This window comes from Sylvia atricapilla, chromosome 6, assembly GCF_009819655.1.
Source record: "Sylvia atricapilla isolate bSylAtr1 chromosome 6, bSylAtr1.pri, whole genome shotgun sequence".
In the NCBI taxonomy this organism is placed as follows: Eukaryota; Metazoa; Chordata; class Aves; order Passeriformes; family Sylviidae; genus Sylvia; species Sylvia atricapilla.
The window spans coordinates 30861215-30880113 of NC_089145.1; the positions used below are offsets into that span (position 1 = coordinate 30861215).

The 18899-nt window shown below is 42.9% G+C and overlaps 1 protein-coding gene across 1 annotated transcript; it reads right to left on the reverse strand.

Moving 5' to 3' along the window:
• Positions 1–716: 716 nt before the first annotated feature.
• Positions 717–16507, reverse strand: THBS1 (thrombospondin 1). Its single transcript, XM_066321415.1, has 22 exons — positions 16443–16507; positions 16185–16279; positions 14880–15457; positions 14320–14395; positions 13876–14072; positions 13580–13705; positions 11990–12083; positions 11473–11646; positions 10920–11096; positions 10426–10599; positions 10123–10250; positions 9854–10006; positions 9141–9359; positions 8524–8631; positions 7979–8138; positions 7470–7588; positions 5578–5812; positions 4953–5180; positions 4492–4763; positions 3915–4012; positions 3665–3804; positions 717–3052 (listed from the first exon to the last, which is right to left on the reverse strand). Exons 2-22 carry the CDS (start codon positions 16252–16254, stop codon positions 3045–3047), a joined length of 3534 nt encoding a protein of 1177 aa, XP_066177512.1. The 5' UTR covers positions 16255–16279; positions 16443–16507; the 3' UTR covers positions 717–3044.
• Between the last annotated feature and the right edge of the window lie 2392 nt (positions 16508–18899).

The window sequence follows — 18899 nt, forward strand, 5'->3', positions numbered from 1 at the left end:
ACAGTGCACTCCCACTACCCCATCTCATTCCAGAGAAGTCAAGCAGACAATCCTGTAACTGATGAGGGCAGGAATTCCTGTTCCCCTAAACAGGCCAGGAGTTCTTTGTTTGCTTTCCATGTTCTCAGTAGGAAAAAAATCAATATACAGGACTGCCCTCAAGAGTGTAGAGATGTAGAACAGGAGTGTTCATCCTCAGGAAAAGAAGATGTAAAGATTAATTTTCTACACCTGCAGGATCCCTTAACTACACTTCTCATGTGGGTTTCTAGCAGTCCTATTACAGCACATGCCTTTGCTAAGGGGTGCATAAGAGAAACTGCTGTTTAAGTAGAGATCAAAGAACCAGTCTTGACTTCTTAGTTTAAGCAACAGTCTTATATTCTAGAAATTGATTGAATGCCCTGGCATCAGTTCTTTGATCACACTAGCAGTTTCAGTCTTGAGAGTCTAATGCACCAGCCCCTGCAAATTTCCATGTGAAAGGGGGCAGGCCTGGTTGGGCATGATTAAAGTCACTCAAAGACTGTTTTCTGCTGTGCCTTCAGGTGGGCCAGCAGTTACATGTAGGGTAACAGCTCAGGTGCTCCCCCTCAGCACAGCTGTAATGTAGAGTGCAGAGAAAATCTTGCATCAAAGCCAAATTTGACACAAATAACCCATCAGTGAGCCAGAAATGTATTACAAAACATTAACAAAACCAGAGCACAAAGGTATAAATATAAATGTCCTTGGTGGTTTATTGTTCTTTGTATGTAAGAAGCTTTATTGTACAACTTACACAACTTTAGAATGGAAAAATGGTTAAAAATGTTTACAAAAAAAGCATGTTCTTAGAAAATTATGCTAGCAAAAACATCGGGAGGATGGAAGCAAAAAAATCTTCAGTGTGCAAACTTATATAAAAATAGAAATACTAACTCTACAGGTAGCATTTCATGATAAATTATTTAAATAGCCTATCTACACAATTATGTGATTAACTATTACAATGGCAATGAGAAAAATAATTTATAAAAATACAAGCAATGGTATACAAGATGACAGGAAAAAATATAATACAACATTAGAAATTGTATTTGACCTTTTTTTTTCCAATGCCATTTCCTTTCTGGGAATACATTTTCTGCAAAGAAATTTTGACTATGTACAGCATTAACTTTTTAGTACTACAGTAGCTTTAAAGTTTGTTAGACATTTGAATTCTGCTTGCTCCAAAGGTTTTTCTCAGTCACACAACAATGAGGTAATATTTGTACGTAAAACTTACACCGTGTTCATTTCTTTTTGTTTTTTGAAAAGTCAAGGAAATACTATAGGTATAAGGATGCTGCCCCTTCTGTTGGGGAGAACAGTCTTTTAATGTACATTAAGGCCTCTCCCTCTTTTGCAAGGAGCTCCTGAAATTGTCTAGTCTGTGATGAATTCCTTCTTTTGTCGGTGCACATCACTAGTTACAGACTGAGCATGCATTGGCCCAAAGAGCCTGTTAAATGGTTCTTGAGGGCTGTCCTGCTGCAGTCTCCTCAGGGCAGCTACCCTGGGTTAGGCTCACTGACCAGTGGTAAAGCATCACAGACATTTCCCAGCACTAGAGAACACTAAGAGGGTGAATGGCTTTCCCTCACCTCTAGCACTGTGGATGGGACAGAAACTGCTACCATCTAAAGGGACTGGAATTTTAGCAGAACAGTTGCCTGCCAGGCTACCAACTGCCTTGCACAAAGAAAGGAAAAGCCAACGTTGAGCTCAGACTGAGAAAAACAAACATCCCATTGCCCACACCCTCACTTTTCCTTGTGCCTCAAAGCCTTTAAGGGAAAACTGCTCTTTGTAACAAATACATCACCATTATCTGCTCCAGACAAGATCTTTTTTCTCAACTAAACCCTCTCTAGTTTCAGTATAGAACAGAGATAATAAATAATCTGTATTTACAATCTTACAGTCATAAAGACTTGTAACAATGATTAGGTGGATAGTCTTGACGCATTTCTTGTTGTTTTAATCAATAATCTCTCAGACATTATAACATCAAGAATAGGCAAAAATAAATATTTTACAATTTTATCTACAGGCCCCTTTTCCTCCCCTCTAAAGAAACGAGGGGTTTAAAATATCTATGGCATGTAGAAAAGGAATGTTTTCATTACATTATTTTTGTGCCTCTTTAACCATAGAAAGTGAAGCATGTGCTATTTTCCTGAAGGACAGCACACTGCTAGCTGAGATGGTGGTGCTTTCTGACACCATATCTGAAAGAACATTTTTGAAGGTAAGCAAGATCTGCATCTAAATGAGGAAAAAACAATCTAATCATTAATCCCAGTTCTACCAAAGCTGGTGTGATCCAGTGTACCAGTTTTTATCCTCTTTCCTCCCCTCCCATGACAGAAATTAGTTTTAGGATATCTGTTTTGTTCTACGTAGTACAGCAGCTGATCTAACTCACCACAAATAGAGTAAGGCTACGTTTTTAATCTGAAAAACATGACATAGAAAATGATAATTTGTCCAAGTTAAATGGATGTAAACCAAATTAGCACAGCCTTTCTTAAAAAAATTCTCTACCCCATAAAGAAAAAGAAAGACTTAGGGTTCCCCTTCCCACCCAAACACCCTCTTCCCCACACAATGACAGGTCTTCAGTTTAAGTAGTCCACGGCACATCCAAAGATGTTCTTTTAACAAAATGCTACTCCATGGGACCTCCAGTTAGAGAGGCAGTGCGACTGCACTGTGATAAACAGCAAAAAAAAAGTCTTTCCTACTGAAAGAAGTGTGCTTGTTCAGTGACGACAGTTCTCATTTGCAAGACACTTTTGTTTCCTTCCACTTCAGCAGAGGTCAGATACCAAGTATATTCTCACTTTCATTCTTTCAAAAGCATTCTCTTGAGGCAGGTCATGTGTTTCGAGTCCACATTTATGCAGAAAGAAGAAAGGAAGGAATAATATAATGGTCCCAGGATTTGTAAGGCTAAACGTTTCAAAAGGTGCAATTACCAGCATTTTTAAATAGTCTCTGATCCAACAGTCTTGTGATTATGAATCTGTGAAAAAAGGAAAGATATATTTAAATATTTCTGTGTATTATGCATGATTATGTCCAAGTCATTAATGCCCAGAGACATTTGTAGAGAAAAGTGAAAGTACTTTCAATTAGGAACTTCCTTGAGTTAGACTTCATAATCTAATCTATGTAACCATTACATAATGAAGTGACAATTTCAGAAGACTAGGACAGCTGGAACTAGTTGTGTGCACTTACCTCCACTGAACTTCAAGACTGCAATATATTGACAACCTTCTAACTTTGCTTACTTTTAAGCGAATCAGCTTTTTATTTGCTAAAGTCAATTTATTGCATTTCTACCATAGATTTTATCAGATGTGCTCATTCATTCTAGTCAGCACTTCAAAGAAGATTCAAGATGTATTTAATTTCTGGAACTCAACATGGATGTCTGATACTCTGAAGTAACATAATAGATATATACTTAGATTTTATATATTTAAATTTTTAACTGTGTAGAGTTTATCAAGGTGTCCTGTTTCTGCCTGCAGAACTTGTTTGAACCTGAACCATGGAAGAAGGTGAACTTTCCCACTTGGCTCTTATGTCTTGAGCTTTCTTGAACCAATTCATTTATATAGGATCTTACCTCTGCATTCATATTTAAGGTCTGAGAAGAACACCATTTCTTGAGAGAAGACAAATAATCCTAGCCGGCCACCAGCATAGGTTTTATCGTAGATTGGTCCTGAGTCAGCCATAATTTTCTTCCCTTCATACATTACAACCCTACAAAGAGACAATAGCTCAGCCATCTTTGACAAGGTCCTGTGAGGTTCATCTTCACAGACATCCACTTTTCCTGTGATATTTACTTCAGATAAAAGGATGGTGCTCACCTGATGTAGCCGGTCTTTGGTCTATGGCTAAGTCGCCATCTGTATGCAGTGAAGTCTTTCCACCCTATGTGACGAGGATCATGCCACAAAGTTCTCACCTTTAATAATAGGAGTAAATAAAATATGAAAATTTTTTTATAATCAAAGGCCAAAGATAACATACCAGTTATTTTGACATGAAGGTGCCTTATTTTTAAGGGCTGCAAGTCAGTCATTAGGCTCTGTAAGAGCCTAAAGATACAAATAATAGAAATCAACTGCATTAAAATTTACTTTTTAAACATGTAAATTGGAAGCTACAGCACAATTCCAGAAACAATTGATTCAGTGCTGCTGAAAAGCTTGTCTGCAGCAAGCAATCCTTTTAATTGTATACAATATTATGCTTGATTAGGAAAAATTACAAAGTTACTGGTCTTTGCCAAGAAGCCTACATGATCAGCATGTGCAGGCCCCCTCTAAGTGTCTAATTTGCTGGAAAAACAGCCTGCCTTATGCAGAAGAGCATGTTATTACACTGGAGTACTCATGTTATCACATTATGAGTACTTCAGCATGTAGTAAGTGCCACTCTTACCTGGCCAGGAGTGTTTCCTGTGTGCCACAGAGCATTACGAAGGTGTTCTCCTGGACCAGTGGTGGAATTCACAACTTTGATGGAGAGACCTGAATAGCCTTGAGCTTTGGTTGGTGTGGAGTCCCAGTAAGACTGGGTGATCTGCTTCCACATGACAACATAGAAACGACTGCTAGACTGGTAACCAAACACAAAGCCAGCATAATCATCATCCCTTTCTGTATTGATAAAGAAGGTACCACTGAAGTCCACAGCATTGAATTCATCAAAACCTATGGGGACATTAAAGAATAAAGTTTTAGGTGCTACTTTTTTACAATTCTTAAACAACTCCTTAATAGTTACTCAGGTTGTCTTCCTCTCCCCTCCCCAAGTAGAAAAACCCAATAAACAGACCTCCCACCCCCACCAAACAATCAAACCACCCCAAACAACAGAGCCTGTTAAATTTTTCCCCTTACCGACTGCAAGGCCAGGGTCACAATTGACTGTCTGAACCAGTTCTTTACCCTGGTGACGAACAACCCAGTTTGGATCATTTTGGGATGTTCCTTTGGGATCCAGGGGAATCATCTGAAATTTTCGGAAATCAGTCTCACTAATTTCCACATTTTCAGGGCAGATATCATCAATGTCTGGCACACTGTCTTGGTCAAAGTCATCTTTGCAAGCATCTCCACGTCCATCACCTGTAGGGTAAAAGTAATTTTGCCATTTTATTACCACCACTGGTAGCTTCTGAGCCCTACAGCTTGGGAGTTGAAGTCTGAATTGCAGCTCTTTGACTGCCCAGGTACCTGGCAGACACATGACAGAAGCCATAGCAGTTACTGTATAAATGTTAACTTTCACTCCAGCCTCATAATGACTTGGGAGTCAGCTGAGTATGTGGTCATTTTTACATTGATCATTACTCCTGAGAACCACTGTAACAACATTCTGGGTTTTTTTTTTTTTTTTTTCCCCGGTACAGACATTCTGGTTTTTTATTACTTAGTTTTGTCCAACATTAAATAGTGTGCAAAAATAGCATCGAACTATTGGAAGATATTCTTAAAATGTTATTAATGATACTGGCTATCTTACCATCAGAATCAGCTTGATCTGGGTTGGCAACCAATCTGCAGTTATCTTTGTCATCAGGGATACCATCATTGTCATCATCATGGTCACAGGCATCACCTTTTCCATCCTTGTCATGGTCAGCTTGATTGGCATTGGGCACATAGGGGCAGTTATCAAGATTATTTTGATGGCCATCTTCATCTATGTCCTGGTTGTTGTCACACTGATCACCTATGAGATCAGAATCCGTGTCTTCCTATCAGAGGAGAAAAAAACACCATTTTAAAAAGTCACTTAAAGAAGATTGAGATAGGAGTCTCTGAAATAGAAGTCTTAATACACAGAATTAATTGGGATTTCTGCTTACTTTATCAAGAGCTAAAGTGGATATAGTGGGGGGATTAATATACACTTAAAACTCCCTGTGCTAACTGGTTTTATGCTACTTTAATCTTGTTCTGGTTTTAATGTGAAATCACAGCATCAGAAAGCAGTGTGATTATCAGATGATCTTGTGCCTTGGCAACACACCTCTTCTGTCACAAGTCTACCATACTGGACACAGGGTACTTTATCTCCTGCCTTCCCTGGCAGCAATGTGGTTTCAAGGGCCAAATCAGGGTTGGACTATTCTGTACCTAGTCAGTAGAGACTGTAACATTAAAACAGTCTACCTATGCTTGGTGTTACATCTTCTACACCACAGATTAATCTTCCCTATGATAAATGCTCTTCATGCTCTGATTCATCAGCCAAGACAATTGTTCCCATGGTAGTCAGACTGCATTAACTAACTAGTGAACTTGCTGATCACAAATATTTTAGCCAGTTATTTGCATAATCAGCTTCTGAACTAAGAAAAACAATCCCATCATCCCTAAGGTTTCCTCACATTTAGCCTAGTAGTCTTGTGGAAACAGGCAGATGACCCTGGTGTGGACAGAAGGCATACCATACACTGTTGGATTAGCTAATAATTCTGGCACTTGAAATCTAATATCTCCACTTCTAGAACTTGATTAGGATAGTGTTTGGAAAGTCATTAGAGTCTTATATTAAGATTTCAAAGTCATAAGAGAAAGATCTTTCTGAAAGGAGCTGCTTCAAAGGATCTTCAGGCAATTGCCTCCCTCAATTGGGGAAGTAGTAAAGCAAGTGACAATGACTAAGACATTTTATATTATCTATTTAAATCCTTCAAGTAACACTGCTTTTAGGCTACATGGCCACAGTACACTCATTCCACTGATTTGCAACAGATTTTCTCACCCTTCAAACATTCCAGTTATGTTCCTGAAGCTAATAAACTTAGTCTTCTAACTGACAGGATGTCACAGGCTTTATCTACTCCTGCCTTCAGTCTTTGAATCCAGAGATTCTGGATTCCCCTGGATTTTTATGAAGGTGAATTTTAAGTGTCAGAATATGCCTTTTTTCTTAGGGAAAAGCAACTTGTGCTGCCTTCTACTTACTCCTGGAAAAATTATCTTCTGAAATGCAGTTGGCTTCAAGCTTAGGGAGAAAGTTTAAAGAACAACTTTGTGTCTAAGTGAACACAGCACTACAGGCTATGATGAGAGTAGTTCCACTACACACATTTTACACAATGCTTCCTAAGTTTTTAATATTCTCACCAGGATCACCACAGCTGACAAACCTAAGAAATGTTTAGGCAATAAGTACATGCAGTAGTCTCACAGATCTTCACTGTAGCTACTTTTCAGAAAATAACTAGCAGCTGTTCAAACTCTGAGGGCATGTTATTTGATAGAGGCACCATTTGGGAATGTAATAAGAATGATTTGTGACAAGTCAAATTTCAGGTGTAACCTGTTAAAACATTTTCTACAACACACAACACGCTATGTTTTTAGGCACACCAGTCCTCTACTTATATAATTCAAATCCCTTACCTGGTCAGGGTTGTGTTCCAGTGGACAGTTATCACACTGATCTCCAACACCATCCAAGTCTGTATCCCTCTGGTCTACATTGTAGACGTACTGACAGTTGTCTCTTTCATTAAGCACCCCTGTAGAAGTTAATGAATGGAAGTCAGACATCTAAATGCTGCAAAGGACTGTATAAAGCCACCACACTCTTCTTGATACCTTTTTAAAAGCATTTTGAGCAGCATTTGAAAGTTTTGAAACAGGACTCATCACTAGCTCTGCCACACACTTCTGCTCCTACTGCCTTGTGAGAGTGGAGCTAGAACTGAACTATGCCAAAATGTATATATTTCAAAGTGAATTTGCATTAGCCCTAACTGTTCCTTCAATAGCTTTCGCATCCTGAAACTACAAGGGAACTTTTGTGTGTTCAGGGACGAAATTTTGGTAGGAAATCAGGATTACATTGGGTTCATTTGATTAATGGCTGATTACAAAACCATCTAAAGGAGTGGTTAGAGGCCACCTACCATCTCCATCAATATCTATTGCACATGCATCTCCCTCTCCATTGTTGTCAGTGTCAGTTTGATCAGGGTTGTGATTGTAGGGACAGTTGTCACAGCGGTCACCAACATCATCCCTGTCATAGTCATACTGCTGTGGGTTGTAGATGAATGGACAGTTGTCCTGCAAAAGTGAGAAGAGTCAAGTTTTAAAAAGAGTCGAATTAAAGCTTTAACCAGATTCTGCTTATGCTTGTACTACTATATGAAAGAAGAAATGAAAGGCAGGGAAACAGTTAAAACTCAGATGCTGCTATCTCAAAACAGCCCGTTGCTAGCATGTGTGTATGAATGGCTGAATGAAAAACAAAACATCACTTCCAAAACTCAAACAGCTGCAGAAAGTTTGTCTGCATAGTTATGCATATCTAAGGTTTCTAGGATAGCTGTCAGTGCCAGCAATTTCCTATGGTCCTTTCTTAAGATTAAGGTTAGAAGCTAGACCCCAGCTTTGGGAAGGGGAATGGGAAAGCCACATTCTCATAGGCTGTTCTTTTCTGTTTCCTTACCCGGTCATCAGGAATGCCATCGTCATCATCATCACTGTCACAGGCATCACCAATCCCATCCTTATCATAGTCTTCCTGCCCTGAGTTCGGCAGATTAGGGCAGTTATCCTACAAAGAAAGACATACACAAAGATGTTCACTCCTGGTATTACTACAATATGGGTTTGAGCAGGTAAAATCATTAATCATTAGGCAAAATCATAACACCTCAATCAGGTAGGAGTAACCTTACTGTAGTTCTCTCCATTTAAGCTAGCCATAAGCAGTGATAAGTCTTAGAAAGCCACAGTTCAATAATTTTTAAAATAAAGATTGGGTTGCTTTTGAGAATGATACCCTGCTTATTTTTCCCTTGGAGATGGCTACCAGAACAAAGTTGACATAGATATGGGCTAAACCTCCTAGAATCCTCCTAGAACATTTACTACAATCAGACTTCATTTTTTTCCAAATCACAAGAATATGAAAAGCAAAACAGCAACAGCAAGAAGTCTCCTAGAAATGCCTTAACACTGGTATCCCTACACCTCCTCTATCCCAAGAAGGCTGTTTGCAGAGAGAATAGCTTAATAGCTTAGGCTGTTATAATGACAGATGGTAAAAGAGGATAAACTTACTTTTTTACAGTGGTAAGTAGCATTAGCAACACAAACCAGGTTCTCATTTGGCCATCCATCCAAGTCAGTATCTTCTCCACAGATTATGCCATTGCCAGCATAGCCTGGTTTACATTCACAGCGATACATGGGGTCACTAAAGTGGCCAAGGTAATTGCACTTGGCATTCTTGTTGCAGTCATGTGTTCCATCTGTGCATGGATTACGTGGCTTGCAGACCTAGAAAACAACACAGAAATTAAACCCATTGAAAACATTGTTTTATCCCTCACTTTTCCCCCAGAGATTCAAATACACCCTAATCAATCAGGAAAAGAAAAGCCTCATACACAGCTTTCTTCTGGTCCTCAACTCCAGTACCAGTCTTAGCACTAATTTTCTTGTTCAAACCTTATGTATATCAAATGGAACCAAGCACTAACATATCTGAGGCATATACTGTTGCATCATGAGTGAATACGTGATTTACTCCTGAATTACTCCTAAAATTATGTGTAACCTCTGAACCCTGCATGGCTGAGGAGGAAAATGATATTTAAAACTCATTTTGATCTTCAAAAGAAACTGGTTAATGCTTCTTCTGTTCTGAATCACAGAACATGGGCTTTTATTAAATGCTCCAAGTCTTTTTTGCCTAAAACACACAGGTGTTTTTTGTTTTTTTAGAAACTTCGACATTTTGTAAGTCAGAACAATTCTCATGTTAACAATACCTGTTTGTTAGTCATGGCATCCTCAACACTGCGGCCAAATGGTTGTGTCCCAGTGAAACGTGGTGGACAAGGCAGACAGTTGTACCCAGGTTCAGTATTCTCACACCTGTGCACTCCATTGAAGACAAAGCAGGCATCAGGAACCTCTTTGCACTGAAATACGAGTTTGAGATAAATGAGAACAACAGTTAGCATTATAAAATAGTGATTTTATTCTCCCTTTCGTTTTCTTTCATCCCCTGTCAAGGAGCAAACTACAGTCTTCTTACCTCATCAATATCTTGGCAGTGAATACCATCACCATGGTAGCCAGCGGGACAGGCACCACACTTCCAGGAACCATCAGGGGCACTGGTGCACGTAGCCCCCGCAAAGCAGGGATTAGACAAACACCCATCTGTGAAACAAGCGAGGAGAAGTTATGATAAAGGATGCTTTGCCATTCTGCTACAGTCCTGTGTTTGGCTGATATCCTGGTTTCAAATTCTAGCGCTTTATGTTTGCAGACTTTACATTGGTATTTTCAAGATTATCAACAGCCTTCAGATGTTTATGGGCAAATGGGCACTCACCAATTGGACAGTCCTGTTTGTTGCAGACCTGAGTCCCTTTAGCTTCACCTACACAAGTCTTCCCACCATACTGAGGCTCAGGATTATTGCAGAGACGGCTTCGTTTCTGAAGTCCTCCTCCACATGTCACTGTGCATGCATCCCATGGAGACCATGGTCCCCAGTTGCCATTAACTAAAGAGAGAAGTAAGAAAACGCGTATATAGCTTTAAATTCAGTGCTACAACTAGTTTCTACCTGACTAAGGGCTTTACTTTTGTAGTGAGAGCAGTTCAGACATTGTTCTGACACAAGTGACAGAATTAACGGACTCTATGGAAGAGGCACAAAAATAGTTTCACCTGAAACTAACCTGTGAGGTTTTACATACCCCACCTCTAAATTTAAAGAGAGAAGACTACTAGAACAAGCTTATTCAGTAACTACTCAGGACGTTCACTTCTTAAGCTACCAATTACTTGGGAATTACCTGTTCAATTACAGGACACACTTACTTGGGCAAGGATCTTTCTGGCAGGCTTTGTTTTCTCTTGCTTCACCCTCACAAGGCTTGCCGTTCAGCTGTGGTACTGGAGAGTTGCAAAGACGAATTCTAGTGATGATGCCCGTACCACAGGTGACAGAACACGATGACCATGGTGACCAGTGACTCCAGCCACCATCCTGTTTAACTACAAGAGAGATTTTTGTTATTCATAGTTTCTGAAGACTTCAGTGGTACAGCACCTAGGACATAGCCAGTACCAGGACTCCACCAAAGACTCCACCTGTAATGGATAGCCTCCTGACTGTCACAGATCAAGTTTTGCAACTGGGGAAATTTCACACCTAAACTGGCATCACATTTTGTCCTGGGAGCAGTGCCCAAACATGCCTGTTTACTGCATTAACTATCTGCTCCCCTCTACCTTGTTAATACAAGTCCTTAAAGCTAAAAGCCAAGGATCCATGCCAGTGACAGAGCTACATGGTTATCTTTGCTTTTAACATTCAGCCAATAAAAGCAGCCTCTGTTTTACTACCAACATAAGTCAATGAAGTACTTACATCTCTTATCGCACTCCTGAAGGTGGCAAGTCCGAGTCTGTACAGAGGAGCCTTCACAGCGGTTATTGAGGCTGTCACAGGAACGGCCTCTCTGCTGAATCCCATTACCACAGGTCACAGAACATGAGGTCCACTCAGACCAAGGAGACCACCCATCATCTGCATAGTCGCTAGCTGCAGAGGGATACAGCTATGAATAAGACTCCAGGATCATGCTTTTCCATATCTTTCCTCCCACCCTCCTCTCCACAAAAAAAGAACACAACTGCTCTCAGAAGCCATATGCATCTTCCCTCTTTATATGAGATAAAGGCCATGGACTCAAACATTTCAATATGTTGCATATTGCAGAAAATATCTGAACATGTATCACATATGCAAATAGCCTCAAAGACACATCAAATTAACCTACTTCAGAAGTACAAGGTTACCCTTGACTATTCACTACTGGGGAGCAGCATGTGTCTAGTTAGATGTGGCCAACTGCTACAGAACTGTGAAAGTATTAAGTACTTACGCCAGCACCGAGGGCAGCACTCTCCATCAGGCACAGTGGCATTGGAACAAGGCATGAGAGGACAGGAGACTTTCCGGCATATAGTAGCAGAGTTCTAGAAAGAGTTGTGAGAATTATAGTTACCAAGTGGAATATAAACAATGCTTGGAGTCCTGGTAAATAATAGAGAACTTTTCAGCAGAACTTTAAGACTCAGTAGCATATCTAAAGCAGAGACCCTTGTATTTAGAGCTAATTCAACCCAAGGGGTAGTCCCAGGTATTTTCAATCAAACTTCATCTTGTTTTCATTCTCACCCATTATTTCCTAGTCAAAAGCAGAAATATTTTGATTGTGCAGAAGTTCATCAGTAGTAGCCAGCAGATGCTGGCTTGAGTAAATGCCTATTATATGATACCCAAAGTACAAAGTCAGATTTCAAAGAAATGAAACAAGAATGAGAAGAAAACTTTCTTTTCAGTTAATATGAATTTAAGCTGATTATATGGTAAAGATAGAAAGAGTGGACTCTGCTCAAGCGCTGTACAATCTATAATTTATACTTAGAGGTTTTTGATCTGTAAGCCAAACAGGCAGGGTAAGAACACCCACCTCCAATCTCAGTAAGAGCTAAAGTGCAGTCTGCAGTTTTGTTTCTTGAAGACAGTGGCTTGGTCAGAAGAATGCTCTCATGATTACTATTTTGATCTCCCCAAGCAAATGATTAGATTAAGGCAATTACAGCTAACATTGAGTAAAAAGCTTGGTAGGAACAAGGCAAATGCAAAAGTAACAGTATCATTTGCTGACCACAAGACAGCTGAAGAAGCAGATGCAGAATTTGAGTTGCTTTGTATTGCATATACACAAATACTCAATTTTAAAGAGTGGCATGCTAGCTAGCCAGTCTTTGGTAGACTGGTACTCCAAAATGCTTTTGGTAAGGTATACTTAAATGGAAGAAGCAAATGCTTTAAAGAAACCTTGAAACTGTACATTTTGTGTTTATTTGCAACATTCAGCAGAAGTGAAACACAAAGCTTAAGTATATTGCCAGGTGATTCTGGGATTTAAACAGCTAAACTGAGTTCCAAAAGGGATTGCTGTTCCATATAATCTTTAAAAAACTAACAGGACACACTTAGAAGCATTTTTTAGATAAAGAAAAACACAACAAGGTTAAGTGCCTTTACTGAGTACTAGAATGTCTTTTTCTACTAAGTCACCAGGAGGTTCAGTGAGGACAGAAGGTAGATCTAGCAAAGCTGACAGTACTGTACGTTTGTTCTGTTGATGCTGACTTTTAGTTTAGTGATGGACTTATGTAAAAAATACAGGCATTCCCCAAATTAAGGAACTAAAAGTGTTAATAGCTATATCTGAGTGATGTTTCATATAATCTTCTAGAATACTGCAGTTGACACAAAGTATGGAAGCTGCTCTTATAGCAGAGATCTAGTCAAATGAAATAAACTGAGTAATTCTATGGCTTCTTTAGTATGCCCAGTTCTCTGCATGATTCACTCTAACAAACAATGCCATTTAGAAATATCTGTTCATTCCAACTGATGAGTTTATATTCAGATGATTTGTGAATGTGAGGAATCTTACCTGGCAAGTACATTCAGTGCAGCTGTCAATAGTCCACTCCTCTTTATTTTTGTGCAAGACTCCATTATGAATGCATGCTCCAGGAGTGATCTGGACAACTTTGGCAATGATCTCATTTTCTTCAGTCTTGGGGGTAAGAAGCAAAAAGAAGGTATTTAGAATTTAATCCAGAAACACCCTTTTTCATCAAAGTCTAAATTTTTTGCTGTTTACACAGGCTCTCAAAAGGCTCTCACAGGTTATAATTGTGCTAGTGCTAGTTAATGAAAGGTACCATGAAGTTAACCATCACTCACCACTTTGCGAACTCTGTCTTGAAGTGTTGTCACCATGGATCGTAGCCCTTGCATTTCCACAAACATATTTGTCAGCTCATCACAGGAAAATCCACAGACTGCTTGGATGTCTTTTGTTTTATGACCGATGTAATTAGTGCGGATAGCTGGGCTGGAACCATTGATGGGGTTGTCCAAAGTAATGATTGCACTAGTGGCTAAGAGAAAAAACCAGACATGAAGTAAATGCATTTTATACCACTTGCATTTATCATTCCAGGCTAACACCTGCTACACAGCTGCCACGAGATTCATCAGGGTGCCTGCAGAAATATAATCTTATTTCTTATGCAATGCGGATTTGCGTGTCAGCATACTTCTGAGTTCTGTTTCAACTTGTCTTTCTAAAGTAATGAGAAATCTTATTTTTAATAGGTCATTGGATTCAGAAGATTTTAAACTTACAGCTGGAGCAGCCTTTGTTCCTCAGGATAGTTTCCAGAGTTGTTCCAAACACAAACCGCACATTCTGCAGCAGACCCTGTGGACAGAGGAAGAATTACATCTACTTGCAGCAACTGCAAGGCAAAGAAGTACCACCTGAATGGAGAAACTGAAGGTCATGCAAGATCTTACAGAGCAATTTCATGACAGACAGATGGAAAAGTGAAACACATTGCTCTATTCTCCTTAACGAAAACCAGCCATGCTTCCTAACAGTCTTTCCTTGAGCATAAGGACTTGGCGACTCTCCAGACAGGAAGGAAAAAACCCATGGATTTCTGAATCTCATATAAGCAGCTGAGCAATGAAGCTGCAACTACCTGTCTGGAAGCTTCAGTGCCTTCTTATTCCTGCAGAAAGTTCCATCTCTGCAAATCTAATGCTTTACCCTTCAAACTAAACTCCATTAACAAAGTTTAGTAGATTTAGAGGTCTTTGTCGCTATTTAGGTTGAGTAGCCTAATGCACCTTCAAAACAGATGACTGAAAATTCTAGGTAAAAACAGAAGTACGAATCTTACCTGGAAGTTGTCATTGACTCCCCCTTTGGCAATACGGAGCCTGGCACTGCTGGCCAGGTCCCTAGTGAAGATGCTCTGGATAGGGATGTCCAGTTCAGCATTCTCCATTTTCTCACACCCCACATAGAGCTGAGCTCGGTCCTCCTGCACAAACAGGGTGATATTCTTCCAGTGTCCTGTAGCTAGCAAGACATCCTCTACTGACACTAACTGCTGTTTGCCATCAACAGAAAGGCTCAGGTCCAGGGAGCCTGCCTTGCCATTCGATACTAGACTGAAGACATGACCAGAGCCATCTTTCTGTTCCACAGAGAGCAGTGTGCCTCTGCTTTTCTTGGCTTGCCGGAGAGTGGCCAGGAGAATGAAGCCCTTCTCAGCATGGATGGCATCTAGTAAATCTTGGAACTTCGAGTCAGGGACAGCAGGGATGCGACTGGCATCTTCAATGCGGTAAGCAGGGCTGGAGGATTCCGGTCCCTTCACCAGGTACACCCCGGGGGCCCGGCGCCCGGCTCCCTTCCGCATGAAGCCAGTGAGTTCAAAGAGATCGAAGACACTGTTATCATCATTCCTGGACTCTGCAGAGAGAGATCAGGACAAGCATCATGAGAAAAGGACCACAGGCTGAGTAGGTGCAAATCTCCCAGAATTGCTCAACATTTTGGCTCCTGGTGCACATCGTGCAAGGCACAGTGCCTCACATCAGAGCACAGACAGTAGCTCTGATGGTGCAGCAGTCCCACCAGGAGCTGTACATGTGCATTCTTGTACAGAAGCCAGTCAGCACAGGAGTGCCAGGTACCCGCTGACTGACACACAAAGGTAGCAGCCATTCTGGCACCCCATTACACTCTAGCAGTACAGAAATAGACAGCAAAGCCTAGACTGCAATATTCCTATGCTAGGACATAGCAAAGTGAGTTTGCATTATCCAGCTGAGGGACAGCAACACAGTAGCAGCTTCTCTATGGCAGCAAGACGGCAGCCTACTACCCCATTCCTTCTTCAGCAAGTTCCTGTAACGTTCCTCCTTTCCTCTGCTCAGCGCAGAGGTAGACAAGCTGCACACTCAAGCTCTGGAAACTCTGCGTTCCTGTTTCTGAAGGTTACACAAATTCCACACCACAGAGAAGTTTCCTGTTTCCAAGTAGCTGATGCTCAGGTTAAAACGTTTTTGTTCATTGAGTCCTTTGGAGCTCCTTACTACTGAACACAGCTTCATCTGTCTACGCAGGCACCAAGGTTTTTTTTTTTTTATTCCCCCCTTCCCGACTGCCCCGGGTACCAGCACAGAGTTGGCCTTACCTGCAGCGCGCTTGGTCTCTGAGCTGCCGAGCACGAGGAGAAGGAGGCAGAGAGCAGTGGCTGGCCTCATGGCAAAGGTCTGTCTCCGGAACAGCCTGGGGACACACACGAGGAAGGTCACCGGGCTGCTGTCGCAGCCCCGACCGGCGCCAGCGCGGCTCCCGCAGGCAGGGAGGCTGCGCAGCGGGGACGGGGCAGGTGTCCCCGGCCGCCCTCGGACGGGACAGCGAGCGCGGCGGGAGCCGCTTCAGCACTCACCTGCGGGAAGAGCGATCCGGACGGTCAGCGCCGGCCTCTGGCTACCGGCGACCAATATCCGCGGGGGCCCCGACTGTCCCGGCGCGGGAGGGCGAGCGGCGGCGGGCAGCTGTGGCGGCGCTGCCGGGACTCTGCGGGCGCCGCTCGCCGAGCGCGGCTATAAAGGGATGGCTCGCATTCCTGGGCGCACGGCGGGCCAATCGGCGGCGGCGGGGCAGGAAGCGGGAGGCGGGAGCCGGGTGGCTCCGGGGCCAGGACAACTTTCCGCAGGGGCCGGCGGGCGGGGGCGGGAGCGCCCCGCGGGCCGGGGGAGCGGGCGGACCGGGAGCCGCTCCCGCCCGGCCGCGCCGCGAGGGGGCGCTGGCCCCTCGGAGCGTCCCGCCCGGCCGCGGCCCCGCGCGCCTAAAGGCCGGCTCCCGTCGCCTTCCCCGCCGGCAGCGGGAGCCGCGGCGGGGCCGCCGGGGCCCTCGCTCCCCCAGCCGGCCGTGAACCCCGCCTGGCAGCCGCTCCCGCCCGTCCCGCCGCCCGCTCGGCGTCCCGGCCCTGCCGTCTGGCCCCGGGGCCGGCCGCCCGCACCGGCGCAGCGGGGCGCGTCCCGCCGCCGGCACCTGGCGGGGCCCTAGGGGAGAGGTGCGCCCGGGCGCCACTGCCTCCGGCTGGCCTGAGGCGCTGGTGAAAGCATCCTTCGCTTAATTAACCCAATTAACTTAATGAGACCTTCTCTGCCTGCCCGCTGGTTCCAATACACAGCACACAGGACACTGGGTTCACGAAAGGGGAATAACGTGAATTCTCGTTAGCCCGTCCTGCCCAGCCTTGGAAGTGCTGGGCTCTGTGGGGGAAGAGAGCAGAGAGGACGGCAGGCTGGAGGAGTGGGGACCTGCTGTCTCCTTTCCGCTCCACCTCTCCTTGTCACTGGAGAAAGGTGTGTGGGGATGACCCTCAATCAAGTTTGCCTTAGGAATGAAATCACTGTACTGCAGCTGAGACTTTCCCATAGCTGCTTTGTTTGATGAAGAAAATGACTAAGACTACTTCAGCTAAGAATTTCCCATATTCATAATATGAATTCCAGGTAACAAGAAATCTGGAGATTAAAAGGTAAATTCCTTACATCACGTCATATTCTGAATGACTTAAAGTGACTTGAGCGTGTGAAATGGCTTTGAAGCAATCGAATTCCAAAAATGGTTAATTCCTCTGCATTTCCTGGCCTTTGTATGCTTGGCATGTGCTGCTGTGGAAAGTGGAGTGTCAGTGAACGAGAAGGACCTAGTCAGGCAATTGCGTGTGTTGTGAGGGAAAATTGGAGGGAGCAGTGACTGAGTTGGACTCCGAACTGTGTAAAACGCATCAGACAATTGTGCTGGCTAATGTATGAGGGGGAATTACTGCACTGCAGGTTATCCTAGGAAATACTCTGAGAAATTCTTGACCCAAAGAATGAGGTAGCTGCAGAATTGTGTATATTATGGCAAAGCCAAAATTATTGTTTTCCCTTTTAACTTAGAAGATAGAGTATACTGTCTGAAGTAGGCCTCTTTCCTGTACAGTGATTCATAGAAGAAAAACATCAAGCATCTCAAGATAACTGAGAGAGGAGAAATAATGGTGACAATGAGAGCCCTGTCAGTAAAAAAAAAAAAAAAAAGAAAAAAAAAAAAAAAGCCTAAAAGATCAGCAAGAGAGAAAGCATGCAAGATACATGGACTGCTCTAACCTGGACAGGTTTAACATTTTATGCTAGTTGAGATAATTTTTCTCCCTTGCAGTCAGTATTCCCAGATGAAAGCTGAAGAGCATAGGGAATCCAATATCATATATCACAGAGTATTTTGCTTCTGTACGTAGAATGGGGCAAGAACAGCTTCTCTGTATACTATTTGCTGGATAAGGAATTGGTTGGACGGTCCCATCCAGTAGTGGGTGTTGGTTAAGGGCTCAGAGTTCTGATGGACATGAGTCCCTCAAGAGCCAGTACTAGGACCAGTTCTATTTAATGTCTTTCTCAACTACATAGATGAAGGGATCATCAAGTTTGCAGATGACTCCAAGCTGAGTGGTGAAGTTGACACACCTGAAGGATGGAATACTATCCAGATCGGGACTTAGGAGCCAATCCATGGAAATCTCATGAGATTTATCAAGCCAAGTGCAGCGTGCTGCACCCAGGTCAGGCAACCCCTGGTATCAGCACAGGCTGGGGATGAGCAGATGGAGAGCAGACCTGCACAGAAGGACTTGGGGCTGCTTCTGGGTGAGAGGCTGGACATGACGCAGCCATGGGCACTCAGCCCAGAGAGCCAAACGTGTCCTGGGCTGCATTCAAAGCAGCGTGGGCAGCAGGGCCAGGGAGGGGATTCTGCCCCTCTGCTCTGCTGAGAGCCCACCTGCAGTGCTGATCCAGCTCTGGGTGCCAGCACAGGAAGGACAAGGACCTGCTGGAGTGAGTCCAGA

Bases quoted from the DNA above. Each gene is read 5' to 3' on its own strand.
- THBS1 (XM_066321415.1), bottom strand. From the start codon at position 16,254: ATGAGGCCAGCCACTGCTCTCTGCCTCCTTCTCCTCGTGCTCGGCAGC. The intron at 13,706-13,875 runs GTGAGTGATGGT...CTTACCCCCAAG, and splicing joins AAGACAGAGTTCGCAAAGTG to ACTGAAGAAAATGAGATCAT. The intron at 11,097-11,472 runs GTAAGTACTTCA...TCTCTCTTGTAG, and splicing joins TCAGGAGTGCGATAAGAGAT to TTAAACAGGATGGTGGCTGG.